The sequence below is a fragment of the Mastigoproctus giganteus genome, chromosome 2 (genome assembly GCF_048544385.1).
Source record: "Mastigoproctus giganteus isolate SK-2022 chromosome 2, ASM4854438v1, whole genome shotgun sequence".
Classification (NCBI taxonomy): domain Eukaryota; kingdom Metazoa; phylum Arthropoda; class Arachnida; order Uropygi; family Thelyphonidae; genus Mastigoproctus; species Mastigoproctus giganteus.
Window position 1 is genome coordinate 198,293,782 of NC_143576.1, and position 18,311 is coordinate 198,312,092.

The following is an 18,311-nucleotide window of genomic DNA, read 5'->3' on the forward strand; positions in this document are numbered from 1 at the left end:
CGTGCGGAAATTTGCCTTTAGCCAGCGGGTGGTTGGTTGGTGGAACAGACTTCCATCCCTTGTGGTGGAGGTTGATAGCCTAAATAAGTTTAAGGCTCAGCTGGACAGGTATTTTGAACGAACAGAGGGGTGAAGTGGAAGTGGGTTTTTTTTTTTTTGGCTGATGCTGCATAAGCTTGCTTTCTTGCATCAAATGCCTCTACTAATGCTAATGCTAATGCTAATTTGTTAATGATGCTGCTCTGTATATAATAAAAGGAGCTTATAGATTTTCTGTCCAAACCTAATATATATTGCTTGATCAGCATACAGCTAAATAGGCCTGTAAAAACAATTCAGAATTTTGAAGTTAATAAAGTTAATTCTTCTATAAAAAAATATCAGTGTAAAAGTCCTACATGCATAGCTATTTACAGAGATCAGAGATATTCAATCTGGCCTTCCTTTCCACCATTTCCTATTTTGACAAGGGTAGAGAACACGATACACACAGCATTGTTTTATGTCAAACACTTGGATTCAAAAGTTGTCAATTCTTTGGATACTGTGGCACTGTAGCTATTAGCACTGCTAAGGCAATTCTTTCCAATTGTTTAGTTAGAAAACATTTGCTGTTAATTGAGACTCATTTTGCTTGGCTAACCAATTCTATTAATGAACTTAAAACATAGGGATGTTCTTCAAGCATGCAACTGAAGAGATAGAGAAAGCTCAATCAGAAATTTAAACCATCCCTGGAGACATAGGAGAAAATAAGAAATAAATTTAATAATGTTTAAAAGAACTTCAGATTTCATACTTTATGGAAAACAGATGACTGTTAATAGTAACTAACTTTCCATTTCAAGTAAACGCCTCAATTATAAATTTAGCCATAAACTTGCATCAATGTGGTACATGTGTGTTAAACATCAAAGCAATTAAAACTACATCAGTATATTGTGTTTTTAATTTTGTATATTCTTCAGTAGAGTTACTGGATGAAAAAAAAAGCACAATGAAACTCTTACTTGAGGCTGAATAACTCAGCTACATCATGAAAACAGCCCATAAAAATCATTTCCATTATGGAAGAACAGTGTTTATAGCCAGTGGCTATAAACACTGTCCTCCCATAATGGAAATGATCTCCATTGTGTGAGATCTCCATTGATGCAGAAAAATCATTCTCTACTAATGATTTTTAACAATAAATACCACAGATTTATAATGAACCACATTGAAAAATATATAAATATACTGCTGTTTACTGCAACAAAGACTGTTTCATGTGAAAGTTGTAAAATGATCCTTATTCCAAAACTTTTCATTAACAGTTTTGTTACTTTTACATTGTGGATATAATAATACTTTAATTCAGTTAATTATGATAAACTGTTAATAAATATAAAAATATTATTGCATATCATTACATTTTGGTGTATATTTTTGTATATTTTATTGCATATTTTGAATATTCTTTGTGTATATTATCCGATGTAATTGTGCAGTCAGACATGAAGTTTTCTGAACAGTGCAGCCAGGATACTAGAAGAGCTCATGGAGTTTTGTCAATAATATAAAGGAATTTTGCCAACAGGGATAGGGTATATAAAGGAATTTTTGCAACAGGGATAAGGTACATAAAGGAATTTTTCCAACAGGGATATTCCACTGTATAAAGCACTGGTTAGGCCACATCTTGAATACTGCCTATGATCTGGAAGCCTCATTTTAGAAAGGATTTGAATTTTTGGAATGTGTGCAGAGAAGAGGAATGAGAGTCGTAAGAGGAAAAAGGATACACTTAACAAGAAAGACTTCGGTTCTGCATATTGCATCATCTGGAAACTAGACACCTGCAAGGAAATCTGATTAAGGTGTTTAAGGCTTTGAATGGCTTGAGTTAGCTAAATGTTGATAGCATTCTTATTCTTGCTCAGACAATGCACAATGGGGAGCACAAATTTAAATTAAGGAAGAATGGGTGTAGGACAGGTGTGTGGAAATTTGCTTTCAGCCAGAAGGTAACACCGACTGTTGGAAGAATCTTCTATCTGATGATATGGAAGTAGGTTTGAATAAATTTAAGGAAAAATTCAACAAATTATTAGTGGATGGACAGGTGATGTGGGAAGTGGGTTTTTTTTTGGATGATGCTGTATGAGCTTGCTTCCCTGCATCACTTGACACTAGTAATAACACTAATATTAATGTTAACTTATAAGCAATATCACAGCAAAACTTACCTAATTATTCATCTGTCATTTTGAACAACAAAGCACATGCACGCGCACGCACGCACACACATAAATAGCTATGGAAGGATAGCACAATCAATATATCTGATGCTTTTCCTAAACATGAACAAATATTGAGGGTTTAGTGTCAGACAACATTAACTACAAAATCATTTTGTAGTAAACATTTTTGTAATTAACCAAGAAAAAGTCATTTGACATTTTCTTGGTTTACCAGAAATGTGCTTATAGCCTAAGCTAACTTGTAAAGTACTAAAGAGATATAGTTCTATGACATGATATGCATTGTTATTTGTATAAAGTAAAACTAACGTTGTCTCAAAACAAAAATACAATTTTGTAGTTAACTATTTATTTTATTTTTATATTACTATATAAATTAATTATTATTATTATTACTACTTATTAATTAATTATCAATTATATAAATTAATTATTATTAATAATTACTCATTAATTATTATTATTAATTACTTATTAATTATTATTAATCATTACTTGTTAATTATTATTAATCATTACTTATTAATTATTATAAATAATTATTATTACTATATAAATTTATGGCACCTCTGTAGCCAGGTGGGAAGGAGCAGCAGTGTGCAGCACACGCTTCTTGAGTAGACTGGGGTTCGAGCCCATCACCACCAAATACGGAGGATGCGGAAAGGTGAAGGAATGACCACCGCATATCCCGGAGCAATATGGCCTTAGTTGCTAATGCTCCTAAAAACCAACCAAAACAAACAAACAAACAATATAAATTTATATACAGGGTTGTTAAAATTAAAGTATCCCTATGTAGAGGGCCCTGGAGCGAGTTCTAAGGCTCGTACTGAAGAGAAATTTGGACAATAGGCACAATAAAGAATGCGCTCAGCATTTATTGGAAAAAAAAATTAGTTACAAAATTTGTTACTGTATGGTGTGTTACGATTAGTTACGATTATGCAAATCATAAAAATACAAAAAAATCGTAATAATCACAAGTTATTGCCACAGTGCCACTACTCAGCTCTACTGTACTGTATAAAAGCAAAGCAGTCTCTTCAAAATCATATAGTAGATGTTTGCCTGCACTACAGCAGCAATGCCAACAACGTTGCAGAAAAGGTGCTATTAGTGAAGCTGTAATATCAGAACAGCAACAATGGAGTTGCAGCTATCAGAGCATTCCGGCACCAGAAGTGCATAAGGTATGGACCTATGACTGTTTGTGCTGTCCACAAAATGATTGCGAAATTTGAAGCGACAGGACATCTTGGTGTTCAACCAGGTAGAGGTCAAAAATGAGTGGATTCCTTTCGTGTTGAAAACGTGGCTATGGCTGTTGTGGATTTATCAAGTCAATCTCCATGTGGTAGCGCAAGCGTGCCAGCTGTTTCTCATGAAGTGGACATGCTGTATTCCACTGTAAGGCTAGTAATGTGTCAGGTGTTGCGGTACTATCCTTACAAGATGCACATGCTACAGCAGCTAAAGCATGGTGATGCAGATATTCATTTCACATATGCACTTCAGTTTCTGGTGCGAATGACAGTGAATATCACTTATCCATGGAACAGCCTTTGGAGTGTGAAACCCACTTCTGCTTAAATGGACAAGTGAATAGGCACAACTGTCGCATTTGGTCAACAGAAAACCCTCGAGTTATCCAAGAGGTCCTGTTGCATTCTCCAAAAGCGACAGTATGGTGTGGATTTAAGGCCACATTCATGATTGGGCCATATTTTTTTGAACAGGTAACACTGACTGGATCCCACACCTGTTCCATCACTGGACAGCAATATTATGAAATGTTGGCAAATTTCCCAATACCAGAGCTGCAACAATGTGGGTGCCTTCATGATACCATATTCGTGCAAGATGGTGAGCCACCCCACATCCTCCGTTGTGTCCACAGATTGCTAAGGTAACACTTTACAGACGAATGGGTCATCAGCCATTGTTTCCAGGCATATTGGCCACCCCGATCACCGGACCTCACCCCATGCAACTTCTGGTTGTGGGGTTTTTAGAAGAACCAGGTGTTATCGGGAAGGATGTCAAACTCTGACAGATCTGAAGGACAGCATTATACATCATGTACTGGCTATGGCTGTTCTGCTGTATAAAATGCTGTTCTTAGAATGGAAACTGTTGTTGACCAAAATGGAGGACACAATGAACAATTGTAGCACTGTTCAAGTGATTTGTATTGCCACAGTGCCATATAGTGACAAATTTTGTAACTTTTTTTTTTTTTCCAATAAATGGCGAGCACATTCTTTATTGTACCTGTTGTCCAAATTTCTCTTCAGTATGAGTCTTATAACTCGCTCAAGAGCCCTCTACATAGGGATACTTTAATTTTAACAACCCTGTATATTACTATTTATTTTTGACACTAAACCCTCAATATATAACTCAATAAAAATATACATTACTGGTTCATATATTTTTGGAGTTTCTATTTCTCCTTCATCTTCTTCTCCTGTAGTTTCTGGAGCATCCCTATATCATAAAAATGATACCAAAAAAAAAAAAAAAAAAAACAGAAGAAAAAAAAAACAGCATTAATTATATATCAGTATAATTTTTTTTACTTTTTTCCTAACATATGCATATAAAATTTTAAGTTTTTTAAATTATTTTTTCTGTTTTATTATATATTTATTACTTTTTATTTTTATGTTATTGATAATAAATATAGAAAGTTTTTGCAACTTATGATATGTAATAGGAAATGGGATATATTAGTATTAGTAAAAGCAAAAGATTTGAGGAAATTAGTTTTTTGCAACATCAGCAAGGAGAAAAAAAATAATTCTATACAACTTATAGAAAAAAAAAACAGTCAAAATTCTTGTCTCTGCCTTGTTTCTTTGATAGGTGTGGTATCATATGGATTGAACATGTGGTGTAAATAGTTTTGTTTGTTTGTTATTTGGTTTTTAGGAGCATTAGCAACTAAGGCCATTCCCTGACCTTTCTGCATCCTCTGTATTTGGTGGTCACGGGCTCATCAAGAAGCATGTGCTACGTACTGCTGCTGCTGCTGCTTCCCACCTGGCTACAGAGGGGCCGTAACAGTTTTGTACTGAACACTTTGCATGGGAAGGTAATTTATTCTAGTGAACAATAACATGCTGACCAAGTATAAACTTCCTGAGGTCCAGTCAATTATTTTTCCCCAACAGCTTGTATTTATGTACTCTAGTTTTCTGTTGCATTTCAATGTGAAACTCAGTTTTGACATTATCAAGCCTTAATTAAATTACATTGTAGGCATACAACAAAGCAAGTAGTATTAAAGATTTTCCCTTTTTTGAATTGACCCATATTTATATAATTATAGAATTGATCCATAGAAGAAAAATGCATATGAATTATAACAGAAGAAAAATGTTTATAAATTATTAGGCAATACAGAAACCTACAATAGATATAAAGTAGTCTGCAATAAAGTCACAAAAGGGTTAGGCAAGCTAAGGCAGATTACAAAAAGTCTCTAGAAAATAATGCAATAATAAGCAGCAAACTTCTTTACTTATGTAAATACTAGAAGGAAGAGGATGAATCATGTTGGTCCACTAGATAAAACATAAAAAGGTAAACTGCAGCTATTATCAACCCACTGCAGGATGGAAGCCTCCTCAACAATTCATGCTGAGGGAAATGGACCATAATCTGCCATGCTGGTCCAGTGCGGGTTGACAGATCGGCCATATTTAGCAGTCAGGGGCTTGAACCCTTGTCTACTTAAAGAGCGTGTGCTACTGCACTCCTACCTATTTCTGACCACTCGGCTATGGAGGCGATGGATCTATCTAATTATATTAAGCAAAGTGATATGCATGCTGTGTTTGTCCATAATTATGAGAACATACTTGGATTCAGGGGAAGTCCCTATGGACTGGAGATGTGCAAATGTCTCTCCCATTTATAAGGGGGGGGGCAGGATTAAAGGGTGAAATGAGTAATTACAGACCTGTTGCTGGGGAAAATAATGGAGTTACTGGTCAAAGATGTAATACATGACCATCTAGACAGGAATGCTGTCACAGCATGCATTTGTTAAGGGGTGACCTGTCTGACCAACCTGAATGAATACTATGATACAGTAACAAAGGAGGCGTCTCCGTAGCCAGGTGGGAAGGAGCAGCAGTGCGTACCACACGCTTCTTGATTAGACTGGGGTTCGAGCCCGTCACCACCAAATATGGAGGATGCGGAAAGGTCAGGGAATGACCACCGCATATTCCGGAGCAATATGGCCTTAGTTGCTAATGCTCCTAAAAAAAACCAAAAAAAAAAAAAAAAAAAGTAACAAAGGAACTAGATGCAAAAAATTAATTTTGCGCCATATACTTAGATTATAGAAAAGCTTTTGGCACTTTTCCACATGAAAGTACTGCTATACAAATTGGAGCAGTGTGGTACTAGGGGAAAGCTACTGCTATGGATAAAGGGATATTTGAGTGGGAGAAGACAGTGTTAATCAATGGGCACTGCTGCTCTTGGACTAATGTTATGAATGGGGTCCCCCAGGGTTCAGTGTAGGCCCACTGTTGTTTTCAATATTTATTAATGATACTGATGAAGGCATATCAAGCTTAATATCTAAATTTGCAGATGATATGAAGTTTGGCAGGGTGATTAATGAGAGTAATCAGGGAATGCTACTGCAACAAGATCTAGAGAAATTAGACAGATGGGTTGAGAAGTGGCAATTGAATTTTAACATTGACAAATGCAATATGTCATACAGGTACTGCATATGGGTAGAAGTACAGAATAACAAACCAATTACATTGTACCACACTCAGGGTAGGGTAGAAGGATGGCTCATGTATTTTTGTTGATAAGATACAGGAATTTTACCAGGAGAGATAAGATGTTTATACCATTGTATAAGGGAAGGGTCAGGCTACATTTTGAGTGCTACATACACACGGGTCTGGAAGCTTCCTTTTAGGAGGGATGTAGATCTTTCAGAACAGGTGTAGAGAAAAAGAATGAGATTAGTGAGGGAATCAAAAGGGTACAAGAAAAGCATCAGTTCTGTAAATAGCAGTGCCTGGAGATTAGGCACCTGTGAGGAGATCTGACTGAGGTGCTGATGAAATCCTTTCTCTTGCTCAGACAACACACAAGGGGTTGTTGTTGTTATTTGGTTTTTAGGAGCATTAGCAACTAAGGCCATATTGCTTAGGATATATACGGTGGTCATTCCCTGACCTTTCCACATCCTCCGTATTTGGTGGTCATGGGCTCGAACCCCAGTCTAATCAAGAAGCGTGTGCTACGCACTGCTGCTCCTGCCCACTTGGCTACAGAGGCGCCCACACAAGGGGAGGGACATAAATTTAAATTGAAGAGAGATGATTGCAGAACAGATGTGTGGAAATTTTCATTCAGCAAGCAAGTAGTTGATTGTTGAAACACACTTCCACCTGGCATTGTGAAAGTGAGTAGTTAGTTTGAATAATTTTAAGAAATAAGTAGACAAATTCTTAAAGGAGGATGGATAGGTGATGTATATATGTATTTTTTTTTTTTTTTTTTGCTGTATAAGCTCGTCTTCTAGCATTATTTACCATTACTAATATTAATACTCATTGCATTTAAATTTATTTCAGATGAATTAATGAACAGCCACCATTCTTTGGCTTTGTGTTCAAATCAAAATTTTTTCAATGGTATATTTACATCTAGGCACACAAATTAATCCTGAAATGTTAAATTTTTTTTTTATTCTCTTTCTAATTGCAGAAATTTTTGTACCATCAGCTAGCATACTCCATACCTGTAGTCTTGATCCCAAAAGCTGTGCTGGTGGTTGTGACTGATTTAAAACTGCATTAAATTTCATATTAAGAGAGTTTACTATTCAGTAAACTGTATTAAGTATGATGATTTTAATTATGTATTTCAATTTAGATTATCAGATCACATAAGTTGTCGTACTTTTCTGTTCTGTAAAATGTAACTTGTAGTGTTCATTGGACCTTGTCCTTCACTGGGAATGGAAAGTTCCTTCCAATTAGATGGTAGTATAAGTAGAAATACTCCTGAAGCTGGTTCAGCTTCAATGCAAAAGCAATGTTTGGATATTCTTTTTATTTTTGCAGTTCCTCAAAAAACCTGAAATTTTTTTAAGACAAACTGCTTTTTTTGATATGGCTGGTTGATTCATGCCATATTAACAAGAACAGTGAATGGCATGTTCTTCTTTTCTGTCATCCATTTAAGTGAAGGTAGCATGACATTTAACATATACATTGGTAGTCACCCATTTTCATTATCTCCCAAGTGGTATCCAAAGTAAAGTTAATAAGCATGTTTAATCATTTGTTATAGACAGACATCATGATTTTGGTGTAAACTGTCCACGCAACAAAACCTGTCTAGTGAATTCACACAGTGACAGCAGTGTCATTTCTAAATATTAACTGTCAGAAAACCACTTGATACAAAGCAAAAACGAAAGATAATTAAACAATATTGCACATCCGGCCTCAAATGTGCAATGACAACTAATGACTAACATGCACAAACCTGTTATAATAGATTCTCATAATAAATGACTGATAATTATGCATCATCCATTCTTACATTCCCTCTACTCTTCTATTTCAGTTATATTCAATAAGTAATACTTATTTTTTAACACTAATGTGAAAATTAGTTATTGCATTTTTTTTTTTTTTCAAAATTGTGACATGCTATAAAATTTGGGTGTCCAGATTTATAATTACCATAACAGAATTAATATAACATGGACCTGTTAGAAAGGGTACAGGGAAGAGCAACAACATTAGTTAGGATCACAAAGGGGTTCTTACAAAGAGCCAGATTTGGGTTTTATAACGTACAGTGTTTGAAAACCAGGTTTCTACAGAGTGAGCTGATCAAGATTTTAAGGTCTTGAAAGGTTTAAGTAAACTAAATAGCAGAGGAATTTTATATGTTTAGCCACATTAACATATACAAAGGGCCATAAATTTAAATTATGGGAGAACATTTGTAGACTGGATGTATGAAAATTTTTACCTTTAGTGAAAGAGTGATTGATTCCTGGAATAAATTAACATACACATTGATAGTCACCCACTTCCACCTACTCTTATGGAGGGTGGAAATTAATCTAAATTTTCAAAAGGATTGGATAAAAATTTGAAAAAACATAAGTAAATAAAATAAGGGATGTGGCACTGGTTACTTTATTTTATTTTTTTTTAAATTTAATTTAAATTTGATTTATTTTATTTATTTTTTGGCTGGTGCCACATAAGCTTGCTTCCTTATGTCATTTTGCCAAAAATGATATTAAAGATACAATAATGTGGTCAATGCATGTGAATTCAAAAGAATTTCACAGGGCTGAGTGAGGGAGAGGATAATTAAGGCAGAAGATATGGTGCTCACCATTAACAATGGACTGCATGTTTTGTGACATAATGTTGGCTTGAATAGGTGAAGTGCAGAACTCTGTAACTGTGTATTAATTTCTTGTCAAACACAGTAGCGATATTATAAACAGTAGAACTAATGTTGTTATTTATTTAAATATTCTTCTTACCTTAGAAAGTCTACAAAATATGAAGTTTGCTCAACTATTGGGATATATTCCTTGCCTAAATTTTCTGAGACTACTTTTATTACAGCATTCTGGAACCAAACATAATCCTGTGGAGTTGTAAACCTATAAAATAAAGAAAATTTAATGATATAAATATATAGTGATGATTATTTTCAATTATATGCATGATTATTCTTTTTATATGTAAAAATAAAAGGGCAAACATATATACCATAAAATCAATGAGGTTAATATTTAGCCTGACTATGTAAGAAAGAAGATAAATAGCATTCTCTGTCATACAACTGAGACTGTAAAGCTCAAAGCCTTTTTTTTTTGTGTTATCTCAGGGTTAACCACTCTCATAGTTCAATCTTGCTGTTTTTTTGCTTGCTAACAACAGTTCAGCATCATTTGGGAAGATGGCCATTTTAGTCAACCATTATTTTCAGAGTACTTGTGAAGTGGTGTACACAACTACATGGAGTTACTTGGGATGGAAAATCTTGTCCCTTTCAAGTCTTCCTTCAACTTTGGTAAAAAAGCAAAACCCAGGGACTGAGACCTGAACTACATGCAGTGTGAAGCGAAATATTCTAATAATATTCTCATGATAACTTGATCATCATACAGGACTTGTAGATGCATTGTTATGTGCAATCTGGCTACTTCTTTTGAAGAACAAATCTAAAAAATTTCCTTAGAAATAAAACATAATATTCTTTATTGACTGTCTGACATGAAATACAGGTGCCTCTGTAGCCAGGTGGGCAGGAGCGGCAGTGCGTAGCATATGCTTCTTGATTAGACCGGGGTTTGAGCCCGTGACCACCAAATACGGAGGATGTGGAAAGGTCAGGGAATGACCACTGCATAACCCGGAGCAATATGGCCTTAGTTGCTAATGCTCCTAAAAACCAAATAACAACAACAACATGAAATACAAAAATACACCTGAAGAAGGCTAAGCAGCAATGGTCATTTCTTTTATTTTGTTTGGTTCCCATCAAACTTTCTTGGATTTGGGTGGTGAAGGACTGCATTCAACAAAACAGGTTCAAAGCACTGCAGCCATATTTCATTACAGTAAACCCTCGCTAATCCAGTTACAGTTAATCCAGATCGAAATATAAAAAATTCTGGTCACTGTTGAGCACTTTGAAAGACACATGGGATTTAGGAAGGCAGATAAGTCACTCTGACTGTGAGCACTGTGTTGCATGTTGTTCAATGTCGTTGTTGACTCTGAGTCCGATGGTTGTTATTGCTTATATTACTTAATTTGTGTACTTCTTTATATGTATATATGTACATAAGTTAACATAATTTATAGAATTATGGGTTCTAAAGAATTGTAAAAGTGGAATAAAAAGAAAACACGTTACTTTAACTATCATTAACAAGCTCAAAGTGGTAGGAATAGTTTTTTCCTGAGAAAAAAAATTGCTGAAGAATTTGGTATTGGCCAACAGACTGTGTCAGATATTAAAAAAAACAAAACGAATCTATAAAGGCATTTCCTTTAAAATTCGAAGTGGGGAGTAATAAAAGCAGTGTATCAAATAGACAGATATTAAAAAAGCCAAAAGAAGTGTTGCTGAAAGAAGCTCATTTAAGTGGTATTCACAGCAACGATCAAGCGCCGTTGGTGTGCGATGCCAGTGCCACCTGATAAATGTATAAAAAGACAATAATGCTCTACAGTGATATATTTTTTTTTATTTTCATCAGCACTACCTATATTTTATTTATTAAATTTTCCATTTATTTGTGTTCTAAGTTTTGGTTCTTTTAAGGCTATCTTTTGCTCCACTAATCCGTATTATCACATAATCCAGATGACATCTCTCAAATTAATCCAGATTAGCGAGGGTTTACTGTAATTGCAATAAATCATTGTAAAAAAAAAAAACCCTGAAAACCTCTGTTCCATCTAGATAGCAACAAAGATGGTTTTTGCTGTGAATTGTCTTTCACCTTTGAACAAAAGATGGAATACCCAACAAAATTAATATTTTTTTAATTCCCCAAATGTCCCATCAAAACAATACAAACTGTACCATGGCTGATGCCAACAAAACATGCAATCTCATTAAATTTAAAGATTTGATCATCTTGGAACAGTTCTTGGATTTTTCAATAATTGTGCTACCAAAGGCTTTCCAGACTGAGGTTTTTCTTTAATGCTGGATTCATAGCAGCCATGAGAAAAACAATATCTCCATCAAAAGATTATAGTTCTACAAACCTCATGTAAAGATTAGTGGATTTTGCATCAAGATTTGCAATGTGCTGTTTCAACTTTCATAATGTTCTCCGCTCCTCCTTGGCCAATTCTATTAATATGGCCATCATCATTTCATATGGTTTTGCAGATGTCATTTGTACACCTTGCAACCAAGAAAGTAAAATCGAATAATTTGTGAGTGCATATTCCCTAATGTTGATTAGGGAATATAACAAATATATAATAAAATTGGACTTGACACATGTGAGTAATAATCATCCCTCAACCCATCCAATCCCCCCCTGCCAGGCAAATCCTTGTAGTTTGTTTGTTTGTTTGTTTGTTATTTGGTTTTTAGGAGCATTAGCAACTAAGGCCATATTGCTCCGGGGTTATGCGGTGGTCATTCCCTGACCTTTCCACATCCTCCGTATTTGGTGGTCACAGGCTCGAACCCCGGTCTAATCAAGAAGCGTGTGCTTCTTGATTAGACCGGGGCAAATCTTTGTAGTGGGGGGGGAATTAATGGGTTGAGGCAAACTCTAGCACATCTTGAGAAAATCCTGGCATATTAAACATTCAAAGTGTATACCAAATCTCAAAATTCAGTTAGTTTGCATTACATATAGAGTGATTCAAACCTGAAATACATATAATCAATGATTTCTGCTTTCAGTGAAATAATGCATGTCTCAATTTAATTCCATTTAATATTTTCTAAGTAATAAAAACTGCAATGCAAAGGATACAATTAAAGGAACAGAATAAATGAAGATTTCTGCCAATCACATATGCATTCAAATAACATATAGAACATTCAGAGAAATTTTTTATGCTTGAAATTACCTGTCAGCAATTACACGACAACATTCATGTTTCCATAATGATAACAATATTGGGATGTCAACTACAACAGATGGCTGAGTGATAATTAATCCTTGCCAGATACGAGAAAGGTCTCTGAGATTAAAAACATAGTGAAACTTGGCTGGTGTTGGAAGCATTGTAACCTGCAAAAAAAAAAATCATTGTTTATCTTTCTTGAAATATTTATAGACAAAACTTAATTTACTAAAACTGAGACCACATCTTTATTAAGAAATAAAATAAAATAAAATTCAAGTGACTGAGTAACTAATTTATTAGGTACACTGACCAATAGTGAATAGCACTTCCTTTAGCTCTCTGAGCAGCCTCATGTCATCAGGATATAGATTTCACAAGGAGCTAAAAAAATCCCACAAGGAGCACTCTGGACCATATTCCAAAACTGCCTTAGATTGGATGACAGTGGATCCCTACCAGTTCAGCTTTACACCTCTAGAACCATCCCAGAATGATCTGTGTCTTGTGACATGGTGCATTATCCTGATGGAAGTTACCATTACCAGATGGATAAACTGTGAGAGCATGAAGGGATGCACCTGATCAATAATAAGATATTCCACCAGTATCACAAATGTTTTTGTACCACAAAAACATTTGTGATATACACTAACCATGTTGTGAACACAAGATTAGCTACTGATATAAAGAAGCATTCCTACAGAGAGAGAGAGACTTAAGTTTTATCAGATATCTCAAATGGGAACTTCAGTCAGGTATTTAACCACAGAACATTATGTCTCATAAAATTTACAATGGAGCAATGGTATCAACCAATTTAAACAAACATATCAGCATACCATAAAACAGAGCATGCATGTATTCTCATATTTCACTTTCCCATATGCAATGGCATAATAAGAATTGTGCAAGGCAAGCAAGCAAAATGAGAGAAATCAGCTCTTTCATTTTGGGTTGCATGATCATATTTTTAATACCTATTCTTTTCTCTCCAGTTAGTGATACATTGTCAATTTTATGTACTGATAGTATTACTATACACTGGAAATTTTAATGCATTATATTTAAATTTTGTAACTTATTTTTACATAAAAAGTTTTTTCTTTTCAATAATAGTGTCTCAAAAAAAAATTCAGAAGTGGCGTTATTTCCTTTTAACAATACTGATCCCTTTTTTTTCTCCCTAACACAATTTGCACCTTCCACACATCAAAGCTACAGATGATGGCCACCACTTACTGTGAATTGCAAAAAGCTATGTGGACAAATGGGCAAAATGCTATCCTTCAGTGTGATAATGATATGAAATAGCTTCGGATATGTACACATATAATATTCTATGTAAATAAAATTATTTATTTACCCCAAATAATTGTAAATTTTACAAGTGGTAGTATTACTGCCTATTCATTTATTTCTAGGGGTAAAAGTATTTGAGGTATCTGAAGAGTTTGAATAAATTAAAAGTTTTTTTTAAAGAACTTATGTAAATTTAAGGAAAAATTAGACAGGGATTTAAGGTTAATGCTGAATAAGCCTGGCTTTCTTATATTGATTTACTTTTATTAATGCTAATACTAAATGTTATTTGTTAAATAACTGAACCTGTTTTCTTCAAAATGAAGATTAAAATATCAATTTTTCAAGATACAACTTTCACTTCTTTTGTATGTGCAGTAGCAGCACATGAAACCAAATCAGAAAAAAAAATTACAAAAATAGCACTAGGCTTAGTCATTAGTCTCAAATGATGACAGAAAGATCATTGAATTTAACAAAAAAAAAAAAAAAATTATATGTAATATAGCCTTTCCAACAATCTTATAATATCATAGTGTTAAATGACCAGGAATACAACATTACATGGTGCTAATTATTTATTCGTGTGCATTCACAGATGTAAATTTATCAAAATTTGAGATTTCTTTATATTGTACAAAACAAAGACAAAGTTCTTTATTTTATTAAAAATCTAATTAAGCTATCATTGTCTCCTCACATTTAGATGTTACATCAGCAATGACAAATGAAGAAATTTTAGGTGAAGTGTGATGATGCATCAGCAACCATCATTATTTGATGGTTGCTGATGGTTGCATTATCTGATGGTTGCTAAAATTATATTGTACTAATAAAAGTTTCATTTTATTATATTTCAACTACATTACTATACTGCTTTTGTTACTTTACATAAAAGATGCTGTAAAATTCTTTACATAACCAACTAATGAATCCAGCTATATGTTTTGGAACATATAATTGGATTCATTATCCTGATGGAAATATGTTGTTTGTTTGTTTATTTGGTTTTTAGGAGCATTAGCAACTAAGGTCATATTGCTCCGGGGATATGCGGTGGTCATTCCCTGACCTTTCTGCATCCTCTGTATTTGGTGGTCACGGGCTCGAACCCCGGTCTAATCAAGAAGCGTGTGCTACGCACTGCTGCTCCTGCCCACCTGGCTACGGAGGTGGCCGGATGGAAATAACTATACTAATAAGCAATTAGTGCAAAACAAGGAGTAATGATCAAGTGTATTGCAGGGTGATTCAAAATTTGCACAACCCAAATATCAGAATTAAAATCTATTAATTCTTTTACTATCAGAATATGTAACCATGTGATTATAATAACTATAATAATAATAATGTGATATTTTTCTTGAAATTTGGCTTTGTTATTCACATGTGATTTTGAACAAAAGTACAGTTCAACTATAAACATATATTCAAACAGAGAATACGTCATGATGGGTTTATCGTGAACAAATCGGTATGAATTAGTTTCTGTGAACATAACCTAACACCACTGTTCTGCATGCAGTAGTATACAGTGCTGCCATCAATGTAGGTTTATAATAATTGTGCAAGGCAAGCAAGCAAAATGAGAGAAATAAGCTCTTTCATTTTGGGTTGCATGAATCATCCTGCAGATAACAGTCATATTATGCAGGCATACAGACAGATCCTACTGGCTCAAATAACATCTTAGCATAAGAAGACCAGGAATGGGCTGTCTGCTTTAGTAAATTTCAGCTGTAGTTACAGCACCAAGATGGTAGAACAAGGTGGTCTAGCAAAATACACTAAAATCTTCATGCTGCCCCTACTGATATACAATGCTTCCACTATACATGAGAGGTCTCAACACTACATCCTTGATTCACACTGTTGCAGACTCCAATTCAATCATGAATTTGTAGAAATATCTTTGAAGGCTCATTAGGCATATAAATCTTTTGTTTACAATCCAATCTAGGAAATGAGTAACATTATCAAGTTTGTATGGCTGATTATAATAGAAGGACACTGGCATTATACCAAGAGTCATTGTTGTTGTAGTAGGATTTTAGGAGCATCAGCAACTAAGGCCACATTGTTCTGTATGTTACTGTTTGTAAATTACATGTGTTCTTGGGTCAATTTTCTGTTTGCTGCATGAAAAACTAGAGTTTTCAGCAGAAAAAACCATGCTCCCTCGCCTGACACCAACTAACTCAGCCACACTGTGAAAAAGGCCCATAAAAATTCCTCCTATCAGTAGGGTTGTCAGGTTTTCCTAAAAAAAAAAAAGGAAGATTTTTGTCGATAAAATTAGTTTTAAAAAATACAAGAAAATTCAAATCTGATATTTTAATTGTACTTATTTTGACATTTTGCCCTTTTTAACAATTGTTTATCCTGTTTTACATACTGAAGGAACTCTTTACATGTAAAAGAGAAATTCATTGCAATCTACAACTCTACAAATATACAAATCCTCAGTTAATTCTTGGTGACTTCTGTTTCCGACATCTGTCCACTTCAATTTCATTAACGAAAACACCCTTTCTACTACAGCATTTGAGCCAGGAATACTTAACAAATATCCTACTATTCTACTGATATTGGGTACATTTTCTTTCTTCTCCGACACAATGGACAATGAAAGTGAAAAACAATATGTTCTGCAACTTCTTCCTTCTTTCACCTTTCTCATGGTAGCAACTGTTGAAAGCAACTGTTGAAAAACTGTTGTTGCCAACAGTTTTTGAATAGTTGCAGAATCATCTGATGGTTGTGTTAGCAACCAACTCTTAACTGTATTTACTGGGAAGTTTAAAACATGATTTTTATCATAAAAAGAAAAAAAAGGAAGAAACCTACTTACAGGCAAATTAAAATGTAAACAGTAAAATCAACCAAAAAACCATAACGCTTACAGGAAAAACGTAGGACCTGGCAACCCTATCCTCCAGACACCAATTGGAAAAGGCCTGCATTTGATTCCCGTCACTGACAGGTAGGGTTGCGAGGTCCTACGTTTTTCCTGTATGCAATTAACCACCATTTATGTTTATTTGGTTGATTTTACTGTTTACATTTTTAATTTGCCGGTAAGTAAGCTTCTTCCTTTTTATTTTTATTTTTACGATGAAAATCATGTTTTAAACATCCCGTTAAATATAGTTAAAAGTTGGTTGCTAACATAACCATCAGATGATGCTGCAACTATTTAAAAACTGTTGGCAACCAAGTTTTTACAACAATTTTTTTTCTGTATCAGCTAAAAGAAGGAAAAACTTAGAATCATTTTTTGACTTTGTGGAGCTGGACTGGTCTGAATTGGTACGTCATGTACCAATGAGATTCGTTGTCCTTAACACCAGCTGTCAAAAGATTACTTCAAAACTGGCCTGCTATTAAGAGCTATTTCCAAAGTATTGATGATTGCCCCAAATTTTCTCCAAATTATTTCAAAGTGAGGATACAGATTCAGATATAAAATTGCAAGTGGTTTTTAACTGACTTTTTTGTCAATGTTGGAGAATTGCTAGATGTTACTACTAAAATTCTTGAGAAAAGTGATTTGAGTATTATGGATTCATACAAATCAATGACAATGATCAAAAATTAAAATAAATCAAAGAATCCAGGATCAATACTTCAGAAATTCTGCAAAGCAATTTTTGAAAAAGTTACCCTAGTGCAAACAGAAAAATATTGTTGATGAATGTTGTGATTTTTATTCAAATCTATTGCAATACCTAGAAAAAACTGACTTCAGTGAGAAAAATAAGTGTTCTAAGTTAATAAACTTTTCCCTGGAAACAGAAGAAATTAAGTATCAAGATTTTGAAATGGCAATTGATATTTTTAAACTCCAAGAATGTGTAAATCTGGACAAGTTGTATGAAGAGTCTTGTGAGAATAGGTTGAAGTTTCTGGAAAGTGTTAAGTGTACAGGAAGTGATGTGCACAAGTGGCTTGATTTTTTTCCAAAGTTCCTAAAGAAATTGTACCCAATATCAGTAGAATATTAGGATATTTGTTAAGTATTCCTGGCTCAAATGCTGTAGTAGAAAGGGTATACAAATACGATTCTGAAAGAATTTTAGATCATGATTTTTTTTAAGAATATAATGAATTCAAAGTGTTACATATTTAGTTGTTT

The 18,311-nt window shown here is 34.2% G+C and overlaps 1 protein-coding gene across 1 annotated transcript in view; it reads right to left on the reverse strand.

Annotated features, from left to right (window-relative positions):
- Positions 1–18,311, reverse strand: part of Dhc1 (dynein axonemal heavy chain 1) — a 620,756-nt gene that overhangs the window by 251,824 nt on the left and 350,621 nt on the right. Inside the window, exons 44-46 of the mRNA XM_090390121.1 lie at positions 12,878–13,041; positions 9,805–9,927; positions 4,667–4,733 (exon numbers count right to left, since the gene is read on the reverse strand). Of these exons, the coding sequence (XP_090246247.1) occupies positions 4,667–4,733; positions 9,805–9,927; positions 12,878–13,041 (354 nt within the window). The remainder of the gene's footprint in view (positions 1–4,666; positions 4,734–9,804; positions 9,928–12,877; positions 13,042–18,311) is intronic.